The 16,992-nt window shown below is 43.0% G+C and overlaps 1 protein-coding gene across 1 annotated transcript in view; it reads right to left on the bottom strand.

Annotated features, from left to right (window-relative positions):
- LOC139546228 (integrin alpha-V-like) overlaps positions 1-16,992 on the bottom strand; it is a 96,339-nt gene that overhangs the window by 74,634 nt on the left and 4,713 nt on the right. The window contains exons 3-8 of the mRNA XM_071354359.1: positions 13,585-13,676; positions 12,610-12,724; positions 12,391-12,452; positions 11,542-11,587; positions 7,394-7,516; positions 4,862-4,906 (exon numbers count right to left, since the gene is read on the bottom strand). Coding sequence (XP_071210460.1) covers positions 4,862-4,906; positions 7,394-7,516; positions 11,542-11,587; positions 12,391-12,452; positions 12,610-12,724; positions 13,585-13,676 — 483 coding nt within the window. The remainder of the gene's footprint in view (positions 1-4,861; positions 4,907-7,393; positions 7,517-11,541; positions 11,588-12,390; positions 12,453-12,609; positions 12,725-13,584; positions 13,677-16,992) is intronic.

Consider the following 16,992-nt stretch of genomic DNA (forward strand, 5'->3'; position numbering starts at 1 on the left):
ATGAGATCCCCCATTGAGATGTTCTATACAGAATGTTAGAATGAGATCCCCCATTGAGATGTTCTATACAGAATGTTAGAATGAGATCCCCATAGTGATGTTCTATACAGAATGTTAGAATGAGATCCCCCATTGAGATGTTCTATACAGAATGTTAGAATGAGATCCCCATTGAGATGTTCTATACAGAATGTTAGAATGAGATCCCCCATTGAGATGTTCTATACAGAATGTTAGAACGAGATCCCCATTGAGATATTCTATACAGAATGTTAGAACGAGATCCCCATTGAGATGTTCTATACAGAATGTTAGAATGAGATCACCATTGAGATGTTCTATACAGAATGTTAGAATGAGATCCCCATTGAGATGTTCTATACAGAATGTTAGAATGAGATCCCCATTGAGATGTTCTATACAGAATGTTAGAATGAGATCCCCATAGTGATGTTCTATACAGAATGTTAGAATGAGATCCCCATTGAGATGTTCTATACAGAATGTTAGAATGAGATCCCCATTGAGATGTTCTATACAGAATGTTAGAATGAGATCACCATAGTGATGTTCTATACAGAATGTTAGAATGAGATCCCCATTGAGATGTTCTATACAGAATGTTAGAATGAGATCACCATAGTGATGTTCTATACAGAATGTTAGAATGAGATCCCCATAGTGATGTTCTATACAGAATGTGAGAATGAGATCCCCATTGAGATGTTCTATACAGAATGTTAGAATGAGATCCCCATTGAGATGTTCTATACAGAATGTTAGAATGAGATCACCATAGTGATGTTCTATACAGAATGTTAGAATGAGATCCCCATAGTGATGTTCTATACAGAATGTTAGAATGAGATCACCATAGTGATGTTCTATACAGAATGTTAGAATGAGATCCCCATAGTGATGTTCTATACAGAATGTTAGAACGAGATCCCCATAGTGATGTTCTATACAGAATGTTAGAATGAGATCCCCATAGTGATGTTCTATACAGAATGTTAGAATGAGATCCCCATTGAGATGTTCTATACAGAATGTTAGAATGAGATCCCCATTGAGATGTTCTATACAGAATGTTAGAATGAGATCCCCATAGTGATGTTCTATACAGAATGTTAGAATGAGATCACCATTGAGATGTTCTATACAGAATGTTAGAATGAGATCCCCATTGAGATGTTCTATACAGAATGTTAGAATGAGATCCCCATAGTGATGTTCTATACAGAATGTTAGAATGAGATCACCATTGAGATGTTCTATACAGAATGTTAGAATGAGATCCCCATTGAGATGTTCTATACAGAATGTTATAATGAGATCCCCATTGAGATGTTCTATACAGAATGTTAGAATGAGATCCCCATTGAGATGTTCTATACAGAATGTTAGAATGAGATCACCATTGAGATGTTCTATACAGAATGTTAGAATGAGATCCCCATTGAGATGTTCTATACAGAATGTTAGAATGAGATCCCCATTGAGATGTTCTATACAGAATGTTAGAATGAGATCCCCCATTGAGATGTTCTATACAGAATGTTAGAACGAGATCCCCATAGTGATGTTCTATACAGAATGTTAGAATGAGATCCCCATTGAGATGTTCTATACAGAATGTTAGAATGAGATCCCCATTGAGATGTTCTATACAGAATGTTAGAATGAGATCCCCCATTGAGATGTTCTATACAGAATGTTATAATGAGATCCCCATTGAGATATTCTATACAGAATGTTAGAATGAGATCCCCATAGTGATGTTCTATACAGAATGTTAGAATGAGATCACCATTGAGATGTTCTATACAGAATGTTAGAATGAGATCCCCATTGAGATGTTCTATACAGAATGTTATAATGAGATCCCCATTGAGATGTTCTATACAGAATGTTAGAATGAGATCCCCATAGTGATGTTCTATACAGAATGTTAGAATGAGATCCCCATTGAGATGTTCTATACAGAATGTTAGAATGAGATCCCCATTGATGTTCTATACAGAATGTTAGAATGAGATCACCATTGAGATGTTCTATACAGAATGTTAGAATGAGATCCCCCATTGAGATGTTCTATACAGAATGTTAGAACGAGATCCCCATAGTGATGTTCTATACAGAATGTTAGAATGAAATCCCCATTGAGATGTTCTATACAGAATGTTAGAATGAGATCCCCATTGAGATGTTCTATACAGAATGTTAGAATGAGATCCCCCATTGAGATGTTCTATACAGAATGTTAGAATGAGATCCCCATTGAGATGTTCTATACAGAATGTTAGAATGAGATCACCATAGTGATGTTCTATACAGAATGTTAGAATGAGATCCCCCATTGAGATGTTCTATACAGAATGTTAGAACGAGATCCCCATTGAGATGTTCTATACAGAATGTTAGAATGAGATCCCCATTGAGATGTTCTATACAGAATGTTAGAATGAGATCCCCATAGTGATGTTCTATACAGAATGTTAGAATGAGATCCCCCATTGAGATGTTCTATACAGAATGTTAGAATGAGATCCCCATTGAGATGTTCTATACAGAATGTTAGAATGAGATCCCCCATTGAGATGTTCTATACAGAATGTTAGAATGAGATCCCCATAGTGATGTTCTATACAGAATGTTAGAATGAGATCACCATAGTGATGTTCTATACAGAATGTTAGAATGAGATCCCCATAGTGATGTTCTATACAGAATGTTAGAATGAGATCCCCATAGTGATGTTCTATACAGAATGTTAGAATGAGATCCCCATAGTGATGTTCTATACAGAATGTTAGAATGAGATCCCCATTGAGATGTTCTATACAGAATGTTAGAATGAGATCCCCATTGAGATGTTCTATACAGAATGTTAGAATGAGATCCCCCATTGAGATGTTCTATACAGAATGTTAGAATGAGATCCCCCATTGAGATGTTCTATACAGAATGTTAGAATGAGATCCCCATTGAGATGTTCTATACAGAATGTTAGAATGAGATCCCCATTGAGATGTTCTATACAGAATGTTAGAATGAGATCCCCCATTGAGATGTTCTATACAGAATGTTAGAACGAGATCACCATAGTGATGTTCTATACAGAATGTTAGAATGAGATCCCCATTGAGATTCCCCATCCAAGATGTTCTATACAGAATGTTATAATGAGATCACCATAGTGATGTTCTATACAGAATGTTAGAATGAGATCCCCATAGTGATGTTCTATACAGAATGTTAGAATGAGATCCCCATTGAGATGTTCTATACAGAATGTTAGAATGAGATCACCATTGAGATGTTCTATACAGAATGTTAGAATGAGATCCCCATTGAGATGTTCTATACAGAATGTTAGAATGAGATCACCATAGTGATGTTCTATACAGAATGTTAGAATGAGATCACCATTGAGATGTTCTATACAGAATGTTAGAACGAGATCCCCATTGAGATGTTCTATACAGAATGTTAGAATGAGATCACCATAGTGATGTTCTATACAGAATGTTAGAACGAGATCCCCATTGAGATGTTCTATACAGAATGTTAGAATGAGATCCCCCATTGAGATGTTCTATACAGAATGTTAGAATGAGATCACCATAGTGATGTTCTATACAGAATGTTAGAACGAGATCCCCATTGAGATGTTCTATACAGAATGTTAGAATGAGATCACCATAGTGATGTTCTATACAGAATGTTAGAATGAGATCACCATTGAGATGTTCTATACAGAATGTTAGAATGAGATCACCATTGAGATGTTCTATACAGAATGTTAGAATGAGATCCCCATTGAGATGTTCTATACAGAATGTTAGAATGAGATCACCATTGAGATGTTCTATACAGAATGTTAGAATGAGATCACCATAGTGATGTTCTATACAGAATGTTAGAATGAGATCCCCCATTGAGATGTTCTATACAGAATGTTAGAATGAGATCCCCCATTGAGATGTTCTATACAGAATGTTAGAACGAGATCACCATAGTGATGTTCTATACAGAATGTTAGAATGAGATCACCATTGAGATGTTCTATACAGAATGTTAGAATGAGATCACCATAGTGATGTTCTATACAGAATGTTAGAATGAGATCCCCCATTGAGATGTTCTATACAGAATGTTAGAACGAGATCACCATAGTGATGTTCTATACAGAATGTTAGAATGAGATCACCATAGTGATGTTCTATACAGAATGTTAGAATGAGATCCCCATAGTGATGTTCTATACAGAATGTTAGAATGAGATCCCCATTGAGATGTTCTATACAGAATGTTAGAATGAGATCCCCATTGAGATGTTCTATACAGAATGTTAGAATGAGATCCCCATTGAGATGTTCTATACAGAATGTTAGAATGAGATCCCCATTGAGATGTTCTATACAGAATGTTAGAATGAGATCCCCATTGAGATGTTCTATACAGAATGTTAGAATGAGATCACCATTGAGATGTTCTATACAGAATGTTAGAATGAGATCACCATTGAGATGTTCAATACAGAATGTTAGAATGAGATCCCCATTGAGATGTTCTATACAGAATGTTAGAATGAGATCACCATTGAGATGTTCTATACAGAATGTTAGAATGAGATCACCATTGAGATGTTCTATACAGAATGTTAGAATGAGATCACCATTGAGATGTTCTATACAGAATGTTAGAATGAGATCCCCATAGTGATGTTCTATACAGAATGTTAGAACGAGATCACCATAGTGATGTTCTATACAGAATGTTAGAATGAGATCCCCCATAGAGATGTTCTATACAGAATGTTAGAACGAGATCACCATAGTGATAGGATAATAAGTACCATCTTCTCCATCCTCATTGAAGTCTCCGACGGTCACAGAGTAACCTGTAAGTAAAAAAACAAACACTGTAATGAGTTTAACACACTAAAAGATATGATGCCAGCTGAGTTGAGTTCCTTTAGTTGCCAGTGGTTTTAGCAGAGCTGGGGTCTCCATGCCCTCCAGCAGCCACATTGAACGCTCTGTACCTTTTTGGTGACATTTTATTGATAACGACCTATAGTGTGAAAACATGGTTTAAACTGTAATGTTGATATCGTGGAGGGTCATCCTGTATAGCCTCAAAACATGGTTCAAACTGTAATGCTGATATCATGGAGGGTCATCCTGTATAGCCTCAAAACATGGTTTAAACTGTAATGCTGATATCATGGAGTCGTCCTGTATAGCCTCAAAACATGGTTTAAACTGTAATGCTGATATCATGGAGGGTCATCCTGTATAGCCTCAAAACATGGTTTAAACTGTAATGCTGATATCATGGAGGGTCATCCTGTATAGCCTCAAAACATGGTTTAAACTGTAATGCTGATATCATGGAGGGTCATCCTGTATAGCCTCAAAACATGGTTTAAACTGTAATGCTGATATCATGGAGGGTCATCCTGTATAGCCTCAAAACATGGTTTCAACTGTAATGTTGATATCATGGAGGGTCATCCTGTATAGCCTCAAAACATGGTTTCAACTGTAATGTTGATATCATGGAGGGTCATCCTGTATAGCCTCAAAACATGGTTTCAACTGTAATGCTGATATCATGGAGGGTCATCCTGTATAGCCTCAAAACATGGTTTCAACTGTAATGCTGATATCATGGAGGGTCATCCTGTATAGCCTCAAAACATGGTTCAAACTGTAATGCTGATATCATGGAGGGTCATCCTGTATAGCCTCAAAACATGGTTTAAACTGTAATGCTGATATCATGGAGGGTCATCCTGTATAGCCTCAAAACATGGTTTAAACTGTAATGTTGATATCATGGAGGATCATCCTGTATAGCCTCAAAACATGGTTTAAACTGTAATGCTGATATCATGGAGGGTCATCCTGTATAGCCTCAAAACATGGTTTAAACTGTAATGCTGATATCATGGAGGGTCATCCTGTATAGCCTCAAAACATGGTTTAAACTGTAATGCTGATATCATGGAGGGTCATCCTGTATAGCCTCAAAACATGGTTTAAACTGTAATGCTGATATCATGGAGGGTCATCCTGTATAGCCTCAAAACATGGTTTAAACTGTAATGTTGATATCATGGAGGATCATCCTGTATAGCCTCAAAACATGGTTTAAACTGTAATGCTGATATCATGGAGGGTCATCCTGTATAGCCTCAAAACATGGTTTAAACTGTAATGCTGATATCATGGAGGGTCATCCTGTATAGCCTCAAAACATGGTTTAAACTGTAATGCTGATATCATGGAGGGTCATCCTGTATAGCCTCAAAACATGGTTTAAACTGTAATGCTGATATCATGGAGGGTCATCCTGTATAGCCTCAAAACATGGTTTCAACTGTAATGTTGATATCATGGAGGGTCATCCTGTATAGCCTCAAAACATGGTTCAAACTGTAATGCTGATATCATGGAGGGTCATCCTGTATAGCCTCAAAACATGGTTTAAACTGTAATGCTGATATCATGGAGGGTCATCCTGTATAGCCTCAAAACATGGTTTCAACTGTAATGTTGATATCATGGAGGGTCATCCTGTATAGCCTCAAAACATGGTTTCAACTGTAATGTTGATATCATGGAGGGTCATCCTGTATAGCCTCAAAACATGGTTTAAACTGTAATGCTGATATCATGGAGGGTCATCCTGTATAGCCTCAAAACATGGTTTAAACTATAATGTTGATATCATGGAGGGTCATCCTGTATAGCCTCAAAACATGGTTTAAACTGTAATGCTGATATCATGGAGGGTCATCCTGTATAGCCTAAAACATGGTTTAAACTGTAATGCTGATATCATGGAGGGTCATCCTGTATAGCCTCAAAACATGGTTTCAACTGTAATGTTGATATCATGGAGGGTCATCCTGTATAGCCTCAAAACATGGTTTAAACTGTAATGTTGATATCATGGAGGGTCATCCTGTATAGCCTAAAACATGGTTTAAACTGTAATGCTGATATCGTGGATGGTCAGTCCAGGCATCCATAGATCTGTCTATACATTGAGAGTGGTTACTTTCCCATCCCTCAGCATTTTACCTAAAAAGTGGCAGGGAGCACACATGATTGTTTCAACAGATTGCCCCTTTAAAAAAAAACACCACTTCAGAACAGGCAAATCAAAGTGAACAAAACATATTTAACCAGACAATGAGCCTGTATCCCAAATGGCACCCTATTCCCTATATATAGTGCACTACTTTAGACCAGAGCCCTATGGCACCCTATTCCCTATATAGTGCACTACTTTAGACCAGAGGCCTATGGCACCCTATTCCCTATATAGTGCCCTACTTTTGACCAGGTGCCATTTGGGACTCAAAAATAGTATTTACCTAAATAGCTATCGTCGTATTGAGCGCTGGCAGACTTGGTGGTCAGCTGGTTACTGTAAGGAGTGTAGTAGTTGTTGTTGAACCGGGCGATGATCTCAGAGATATCGTCGCTGATCAGCTGACCTGTGGTAATAATAATATACAGCAGAATATTGTTGTCACGTACAGAAAAACATAAATCCACTGCCTCGTTCATGTCAACCTTTCTAATTAAACAAAAAAGGCCGTGAGAGAGTGTTTGGTAGGGATCAGTTGATTAGGGAGGGGTGAAAGGTTAAATACATGTTCCAGAAAGGCATGTCTAATAGGGGGAAATAAGGCTCCTGTGTATAATCGTTCACAAAAAGGCGTCAAGGTTCACAGTATGTAACAATCAGATATACAGTGCAGCCGTGGAACAAATAATGTCTGTGTAGGTCTATGTATAACATTCGGTAAGAATCCCTTTATTGCTGTCCTTCTAAAGCCCCAGTCTGTGGTAACCATACAGCAGGTACAGCCCCAGTCTGTGGTAACCGCACAGCAGGTACAGCCCCCGTCTGTGGTAACCACACAGCCCCCGTCTGTGGTAACCACACAGCAGGTACAGCCCCAGTCTGTGGTAACCATACAGCAGGTACAGCCCCAGTATGTGGTAACCACACAGCAGGTACAGCCCCAGTATGTGGTAACCACACAGCAGGTACAGCCCCAGTCTGTGGTAACCGTACAGCCCCAGTCTGTGGTAACCGTACAGCAACTAAAGCCCCAGTCTGTGGTAACCGTACAGCCCCAGTATGTGGTAACCGTACAGCCGCAGTCTGTGGTAACCGTACAGCAACTAAAGCCCCAGTCTGTGGTAACCGTACAGCCCCAGTCTGTGGTAACCACACAGCAACTAAAGCCCCAGTCTGTGGTAACCGTACAGCAACTAAAGCCCCAGTCTGTGGTAACCGTACAGCCCCAGTCTGTGGTAACCACACAGCAACTACAGCCCCAGTCTGTGGTAACCGTACAGCCCCAGTCTGTGGTAACCACACAGCAGGTACAGCCCCAGTCTGTGGTAACCACACAGCAGGTACAGCCCCAGTCTGTGGTAACCACACACCAGGTACAGCCCCAGTCTGTGGTAACCACACACCAGATACAGCCCCAGTCTGTGGTAATCACACAGCAGGTACAGCCCCAGTCTGTGGTAACCACACACCAGATACAGCCCCAGTCTGTGGTAATCACACAGCAAGTACAGCCCCAGTCTGTGGTAACCATACAGCAGGTACAGCCCCAGTCTGTGGTAACCACACACCAGATACAGCCCCAGTCTGTGGTAATCACACAGCAGGTACAGCCCCAGTCTGTGGTAACCACACACCAGATACAGCCCCAGTCTGTGGTAACCACACAGCAGGTACAGCCCCAGTCTGTGGTAACCACACAGCCCCAGTCTGTGGTAACCACACAGCAGGTACAGCCCCAGTCTGTGGTAACCACACAGCCCCAGTCTGTGGTAACCACACAGCCCCAGTCTGTGGTAACCACACAGCCCCAGTCTGTGGTAACCACACAGCCCCAGTCTGTGGTAACCACACAGCAGGTACAGCCCCAGTCTGTGGTAACCGTACAGCCCCAGTCTGTGGTAACCATACAGCAGGTACAGCCCCAGTCTGTGGTAACCGTACAGCCCCAGTCTGTGGTAACCACACAGCCCCAGTCTGTGGTAACCACACAGCAGGTACAGCCCCAGTCTGTGGTAACCACACACCAGGTACAGCCCCAGTCTGTGGTAACCACACACCAGATACAGCCCCAGTCTGTGGTAATCACACAGCAGGTACAGCCCCAGTCTGTGGTAACCACACACCAGATACAGCCCCAGTCTGTGGTAATCACACAGCAGGTACAGCCCCAGTCTGTGGTAACCATACAGCAGGTACAGCCCCAGTCTGTGGTAACCACACACCAGATACAGCCCCAGTCTGTGGTAACCACACAGCAGGTACAGCCCTAGTCTGTGGTAACCACACAGCAGGTACAGCCCCAGTCTGTGGTAACCACACAGCCCCAGTCTGTGGTAACCACACAGCCCCAGTCTGTGGTAACCACACAGCCCCAGTCTGTGGTAACCACACAGCCCCAGTCTGTGGTAACCACACAGCCCCAGTCTGTGGTAACCACACAGCAGGTACAGCCCCAGTCTGTGGTAACCGTACAGCCCCAGTCTGTGGTAACCATACAGCAGGTACAGCCCCAGTCTGTGGTAACCACACAGCCCCAGTCTGTGGTAACCACACAGCAGGTACAGCCCCAGTCTGTGGTAACCACACAGCCCCAGTCTGTGGTAACCACACAGCAGGTACAGCCCCAGTCTGTGGTAACCACACAGCCCCAGTCTGTGGTAACCGTACAGCCCCAGTCTGTGGTAACCACACAGCCCCAGTCTGTGGTAACCACACAGCCCCAGTCTGTGGTAACCACACAGCAGGTACAGCCCCAGTCTGTGGTAATCACACAGCCCCAGTCTGTGGTAACCACACAGCAGGTACAGCCCCAGTCTGTGGTAACCACACAGCCCCAGTCTGTGGTAACCGTACAGCCCCAGTCTGTGGTAACCACACAGCAGGTACAGCCCCAGTCTGTGGTAATCACACAGCAGGTACAGCACCAGTCTGTGGTAACCACACAGCAGGTACAGCCCCAGTCTGTGGTAACCACACAGCCCCAGTCTGTGGTAACCGTACAGCCCCAGTCTGTGGTAACCACACAGCAGCTAAAGCCCCAGTCTGTGGTAACCGTACAGCCCCAGTCTGTGGTAACCGTACAGCCCCAGTCTGTGGTAACCGTACAGCCCCAGTCTGTGGTAACCACACAGCAACTAAAGCCCCAGTCTGTGGTAACCGTACAGCCCCAGTCTGTGGTAACTACACAGCAGCTAGTATATATTGTGCACGAACAAGACCAGGCTGCCACAGCACCCGTACACATTTCACCCCTCCCTATTCCATTCAATTCACTCAGTGCCTACCCAGCGCAGCAGCAGCAGCCAATGAGCCGTCCTGTTAAAAAAAACATCTTTGTCCATTTTTAAAAAAGGGCTGTATTTGCTAATTTGTCTAGCAGCACACCTAAAGGAAACATGATGAACTATTAACAGCCTAGAGTCAGCAGAAAAACTAAGTGTAGTTAACTGAAACGGCTGTTAGCCTGGGTACAAACATGGATTGGCCTCATTTACTCTAGAACACTGTATGGGGGTTGGGGCCAGCCCTGGGTTCAAATACTATTTGAAAGTGAACATAAATTATCTGGGCTTGATTAAGCTTGCCGGGCACAATTTAACCAATAGAATAGTCCCAAAAGTGCAAAAAAAAAAAACACCCATCTGGCAATCCAGGCAGTCCCGAAGCAAATGCTCAAAGTATTTGAAAGATTCCAAAATGTAGTATTGGAACCCAGGTCTGCTCTGTTGGGGGGTGGGTTGTGGTGTTGGGGCAGTGAAACAAGGGAGCATTGTAGAGATCTGCTGTGACCATGGAGCAGCCTCATCTCATGGGTATCACCCAGCAAACAACCCACAGAAACAGCGACTGAGTTGGCACCCTGCCACCACATCAGATAATCCCCCTCTCAGCACCTTCTCAGCTCCCCTTAAGAGACAGGGTTTCTAAAAAACCTCTCTTAAAAAAAAGGGGCTAAATACACAATATATTACAGAACATATTAGTTTTCTACACAAACAATTGAAAAGTATGTAAAAACAATACAAATCGCAAGAAAGTACTGTTATAATACAATCATCCGGACACTTCCTAGTTACAAGACTTTCTCAGCATTTTCCAGAGTCAGAGAATCTGTCACAGAATTAACAGAACAGTCCCTCCAGCAAGCCAGTGTCATGGATTTCAGCCTACTGCTCACTGCATTGACAACAGCTATAGTTAAACACAGCATTAATGCACTGACAACAGCTATAGTTAGGCAGTCAGACAGTCAGAGCATTACCAGAAATACACCGCACGCCTCCTCTCAGGGGAGCGCCAAACAGAGCACAATGTGTCTGTCTGATTATATCCTGTAATAGTGGACCTGTTCAGTACATATATAGAATTCATTACACATCACTTACCTTGACCTGTTCAGTACATATATAGAATTCATTACACATCACTTACCTTGCCAATAGAAACTACCAGGGCCTCCAACAACCACCCTGTTATTCTGTTGGAGAGAAGAAAGAAAGTGCGAGAGCGAAAGTGAGAAAGAGAGAAAGAAAAAGGTTATTCTGAGAGAAAGAAAAAAACAACACAAAATGATCTGAAAGTGAATTCAAGCATTGTATAATAAGTAAGGGATAATCAAATGAGAGGCTATGCGTTCTCTGGACAATAATGAAGAACGTGGAAGATTTATCTTCCAGAGAACGCATAGAGTTGATTATCCCTTTTATACCATGGCTATAATTTAACACGTTTTACAGCTAGAAATGTGTTAATTTGCAGGTAGAAATGTGCTCAACATCCACTGAAGTAGCTAGCAAGTTACCTAGATAGCGACGGTGGTTACCTTGGTAACCAAACAAACAGACTTGCTAGTTTAGCTAACCGAACTATCAGTTCTAACTTGTTATTATAAATAAAATCTAATTCAACAACGCCAATAATGTTTTCAACGCCAATAATGTTCAACTTTTGCTTTCAAAAGCAGCTCTAACATGTAAGAACCGTAGCCAGTGAATTCTACCGCGCTGATATACAGTGCATTATAGGGAAACCGAAACATATGGACTCGGACGTTTGATCATGCTTTTGCGGCACAGTCGATAGCGCGCTGGACATCGGACTACAAGGTCGAGGGTTCGACACCTGATCCCTGCTTGTTTCATTACATTATTCAACAATTCCATGGCATAATTAGGCAATGAGGCCTGAGAGGGTGTGGTGTATAGGCACGACACAACGCAGAGTTTTTAGTGTTTTTATTGATCTATTGTTGTATGGAACACTGCACAGTAAAGTACACACCTTGACAAAGTCAATACTGAATCCAGCCTGACAGAATCCTTGTCCCTCTGGAGAGTTAGCATCTGTTCAGAGTAACACAAACACAGAACGATGTAATCATCTCTCAATGGTAGACCAGGTGGGGTGATTTATTAAAAAGACATTAGGGTCAGTATCCTGGATCCCAAAAAAAGGCACTTCTTCGATGGAGATTCTCTTGGCTAGTTTCACGTCACTTACTAGATCGACAGGGAGAGTATTCCACCACGTCTCGTCCTTTCTTCAAGAAACACGTTCCAACAGGCTCTCGCTCGGAGAAACTGTACGTGCTCCACTGGTAGAGAGGTGCACAGGCCTGAGAGAGACACAAACACCTCATGAGTACAGTCAACTACAGCAAGGACACGCAACAGTCACAGAGACAGATACCCAATTTAAAACTGGAATCCAGACTAAAGTTCTAGGACATTGGGAATCTGTCATGAGACTGTTCGCTAGCTAGCGCACTCAAGATTTGGTTCTGATAAGGGCATGTTTACCGTCTGACTGTACCGTTCTGAGATGAGGACATGACACTCACCAGGATGTGTTGACTGTACCGTTCTGAGATGAGGACATGACACTCACCAGGATGTGTTGACTGTACCGTTCTGAGATGAGGACATGACACTCACCAGGATGTGTTGACTGTACCGTTCTGAGATGAGGACATGACACTCACCAGGATGTGTTGACTGTACCGTCCTGAGATGAGGACATGACACTCACCAGGATGTGTTGACTGTACCGTTCTGAGATGAGGACATGACACTCACCAGGATGTGTTGACTGTACCGTTCTGAGATGAGGACATGACACTCACCAGGATGTGTTGACCCTCTGACTGTACCGTTCTGAGATGAGGACATGACACTCACCAGGATGTGTTGACCCTCTGACCGTACCGTTCTGAGATGAGGACATGACACTCACCAGGATGTGTTGACCATCTGACCGTACCGTTCTGAGATGAGGACATGACACTCACCAGGATGTGTTGACTGTACCGTTCTGGGATGAGGACATGACACTCACCAGGATGTGTTGATCGTACCGTTCTGAGATAAGGACATGACACTCACCAGGATGTGTTGACCATACCGTTCTGAGATAAGGACATGACACTCACCAGGATGTGTTGACTGTCCCGTTCTGAGATGAGGACATGACACTCACCAGGATGTGTTCACCCTCTGACCGTACCGTGGCTCCAAACCACTGGTTGGACTTGACCTCCATCTGGACTCCATCCATATTCTCGCGATCATCTGAAAGAGAAATCATTGTGGGGTTTTTAATGAAGAAACACCATCTCTTTAAAAGGGGTAACCCGCTCTTTTAACAACGCTCCTCTACCAACAGTGTCATTTTCAATAGGGAACAATGTTTAAAAAATATTTTGCAACCGGTTATGAAAACAAGCCGTCCAGGTAGTCTCTCCCTGTTTCACCCCATTTTCTTCCATTTGGTGCCTAACGAACATGCCCCCAGAATATCCACAGACAAATAGACTGGTAGATATTTGTTATTCCTGAACGTTGATAAATTGTAGGCAGCAGTAGCAGCTTTCATCGTCCTCCTGATCAGAGCCTGGAGATCAAACTACATTTTTTCCTAGAGGAAATTACTCACAGGCAACACCCTTTAACAACCCCTGTCTAGCAAATACCGATCTAGCTGTGACACACACACACACACACACACACACACACACACACACACACACACACACACACACACACACACACACACACACACACACACACACACACACACACACACACACACACACACACACACACACACACACACACACACACACACATTCCTCAATGAGGACAGCTGAACCTATAAATGACCCGTACTGTAGGTCCCTTAATCTCCAGACTTCCTATCAGACTGCTCTCTGGTTAGGGTTAAAAATGGACTTCTGGCGTCTCGCCACGTGTTAGCCAAGTGAGACTATGGTTAACATGCCTGTAACATTGTCTTTATATAGGGTTGTGTCGTGTTGATGTGGAAATTATACATCTTTGTAAACAAACCTGAAACATCAGATAGGACGAACAACTACAAAAGACGGTTGAAATATCCTGTTAGCTGAACTGTAACCTTTATGTAGCAGGTGTAGGAAGACACCTGAGCGGAGTCCCCGCCTCCCATCTTTCAGGAGAAACGGAAGTCAGGTTGAAAATAGTGTATCCCTTAAAAACCAGAAACATCCGCTTTCTTCCGACTCAAAATACCACGTGTGTGTTGAGGCAGAGTTGAAGTGGCTTAGTGCCTACAGGGTTAATAAAATAGAGGGTTACCTTAGTCTCGGAGCTGAGCGTGCAGAAATGACATATTACTGTAGACATAAAGACTTAAAAAAGGAAAGATTCACCCATTTTGAATGTTATATTGTTTGTGTGCATCTCTGAGTGATGTTCTATCTATTTCCTGGGTCATGTTTTCATGTCTGAGTTATTGCCGTTCAAGCAGACAGAAATCCGTCCGGTACGACGTAGCACCGTGATAAAGCCTCTCTCACTACACTGGACGTTAATAGGAATCCGACTTTTAGATGGTGAAAACGTCCATCGTACATGTCAGAGTTCAATACTGACCGATGTCATAATGGGGAGGTTGTCTTCTCTCTATATTCCCACCTGGAGAAATGTATAATTTAACAGAGCGTCCACCACATTTCTCCTATTTGTCTGCCTACTCAGTCCAGGGTGACGTTGTGAATGTCAGACTCCACTCTGTCAGGCACGTTGAACAGCAGGTTGAACATGGTTGTAGATTGTAGACTAACTAGCTACTTCACATGCTGATACTGACTTTGACTGTCTTGTGTTTAGCTACGTTTGCTAGCTAGCCAGCCCATAGAGAGAGCATTGCATTGTGTGGTTTTGGAGTTGACTTGAGCTGTAACTGATTTCCACATGTTTCTACCAACCTTAATATAACGACAAAAATAAAACATTTGATGACATTGTTTCATTTAAATAAATGTTGATATCAAATAACTTCAGAAAATGGCTTGTGATATCCACTGACTAGAAATAAATCTATTGTATGCAGCTCTGTGCAGACACAGGGAGAGAGTTCTATTCTACGCAGCTCTGTACAGACACAGGGAGAGAGTTCTATTCTACGCAGCTCTGTGCAGACACAGGGAGAGAGTTCTATTCTACGCAGCTCTGTGCAGACACAGGGAGAGAGTTCTATTCTACGCAGCTCTGTGCAGACACAGGGAGAGAGTTCTATTCTACGCAGCTCTGTGCAGACACAGGGAGAGAGTTCTATTCTACGCAGCTCTGTGCAGACACAGGGAGAGAGTTTCATATCTGACACACGTGGGAGGATACTTACTACCCTTCAGTGAAAACATACCAGAGCTCTGTTCCTGTCGAACCATGACTAGAGCAAAACTCATAGGAACAACAGCTAGCTCCTCCATGTTCCAGACTAGAGCACCAGTTATAGGACTAACATCCCAGCTCTAACCCAGACTAGAGCACCAGTTAGAGGAGTAACATCCCAGCTCTAACCCAGACTAGAGCACCGGTTAGAGGAGTAACATCCCAACTCTAACCCAGACTAGAGCACCAGTTATAGGAGTAACATCCCAGCTCTAACCCAGACTAGAGCACCAGTTAGAGGAGTAACATCCCAGCTCTAACCCAGACTAGAGCACCGGTTAGAGGAGTAACATCCCAACTCTAACCCAGACTAGAGCACCAGTTATAGGAGTAACATCCCAGCTCTAACCCAGACTAGAGCACCAGTTAGAGGAGTAACATCCCAGCTCTAACCCAGACTAGAGCACCAGTTATAGGAGTAACATCCCAGCTCTAACCCAGACTAGAGCACCAGTTAGAGGAGTAACATCCCAGCTCTAACCCAGACTAGAGCACCAGTTATAGGAGTAACATCCCAACTCTAACCCAGACTAGAGCACCAGTTAGAGGAGTAACATCCCAGCTCTAACCCAGACTAGAGCACCGGTTAGAGGAGTAACATCCCAACTCTAACCCAGACTAGAGCACCAGTTGGAGGAGTAACATCCCAGCTCTAACCCAGACTAGAGCACCAGTTAGAGGAGTAACATCCCAGCTGTCCCCTCCTCTAGCTCTAACCCAGACTAGAGCACCAGTTAGAGGAGTAACATCCCAGCTCTAACCCAGACTAGAGCACCAGTTAGAGGAGTAACATCCCAGCTGTCCCCTCCTCTAGCTCTAACCCAGACTAGAGCACCAGTTAGAGGAGTAACATCCCAGCTCTAACCCAGACTAGAGCACCAGTTAGAGGAGTAACATCCCAGCTGTCCCCTCCTCTAGCTCTAACCCAGACTAGAGCACCAGTTAGAGGAGTAACATCCCAGCTGTCCCCTCCTCTAGCTCTAACCCAGACTAGAGCACCGGTTAGAGGAGTAACATCCCAGCTGTCCCCTCCTCTAGCTCTAACCCAGACTAGAGCACCAGTTAGAGGAGTAACATCCCAGCTGTCCCCTCCTCTAGCTCTAACCCAGACTAGAGCACCAGTTAGAGGAGTAACATCCCAGCTGTCCCCTCCTCTAGCTCTAACCCAGACTAG

Source organism: Salvelinus alpinus, chromosome 20, assembly GCF_045679555.1.
Source record: "Salvelinus alpinus chromosome 20, SLU_Salpinus.1, whole genome shotgun sequence".
Taxonomy (NCBI): domain Eukaryota; kingdom Metazoa; phylum Chordata; class Actinopteri; order Salmoniformes; family Salmonidae; genus Salvelinus; species Salvelinus alpinus.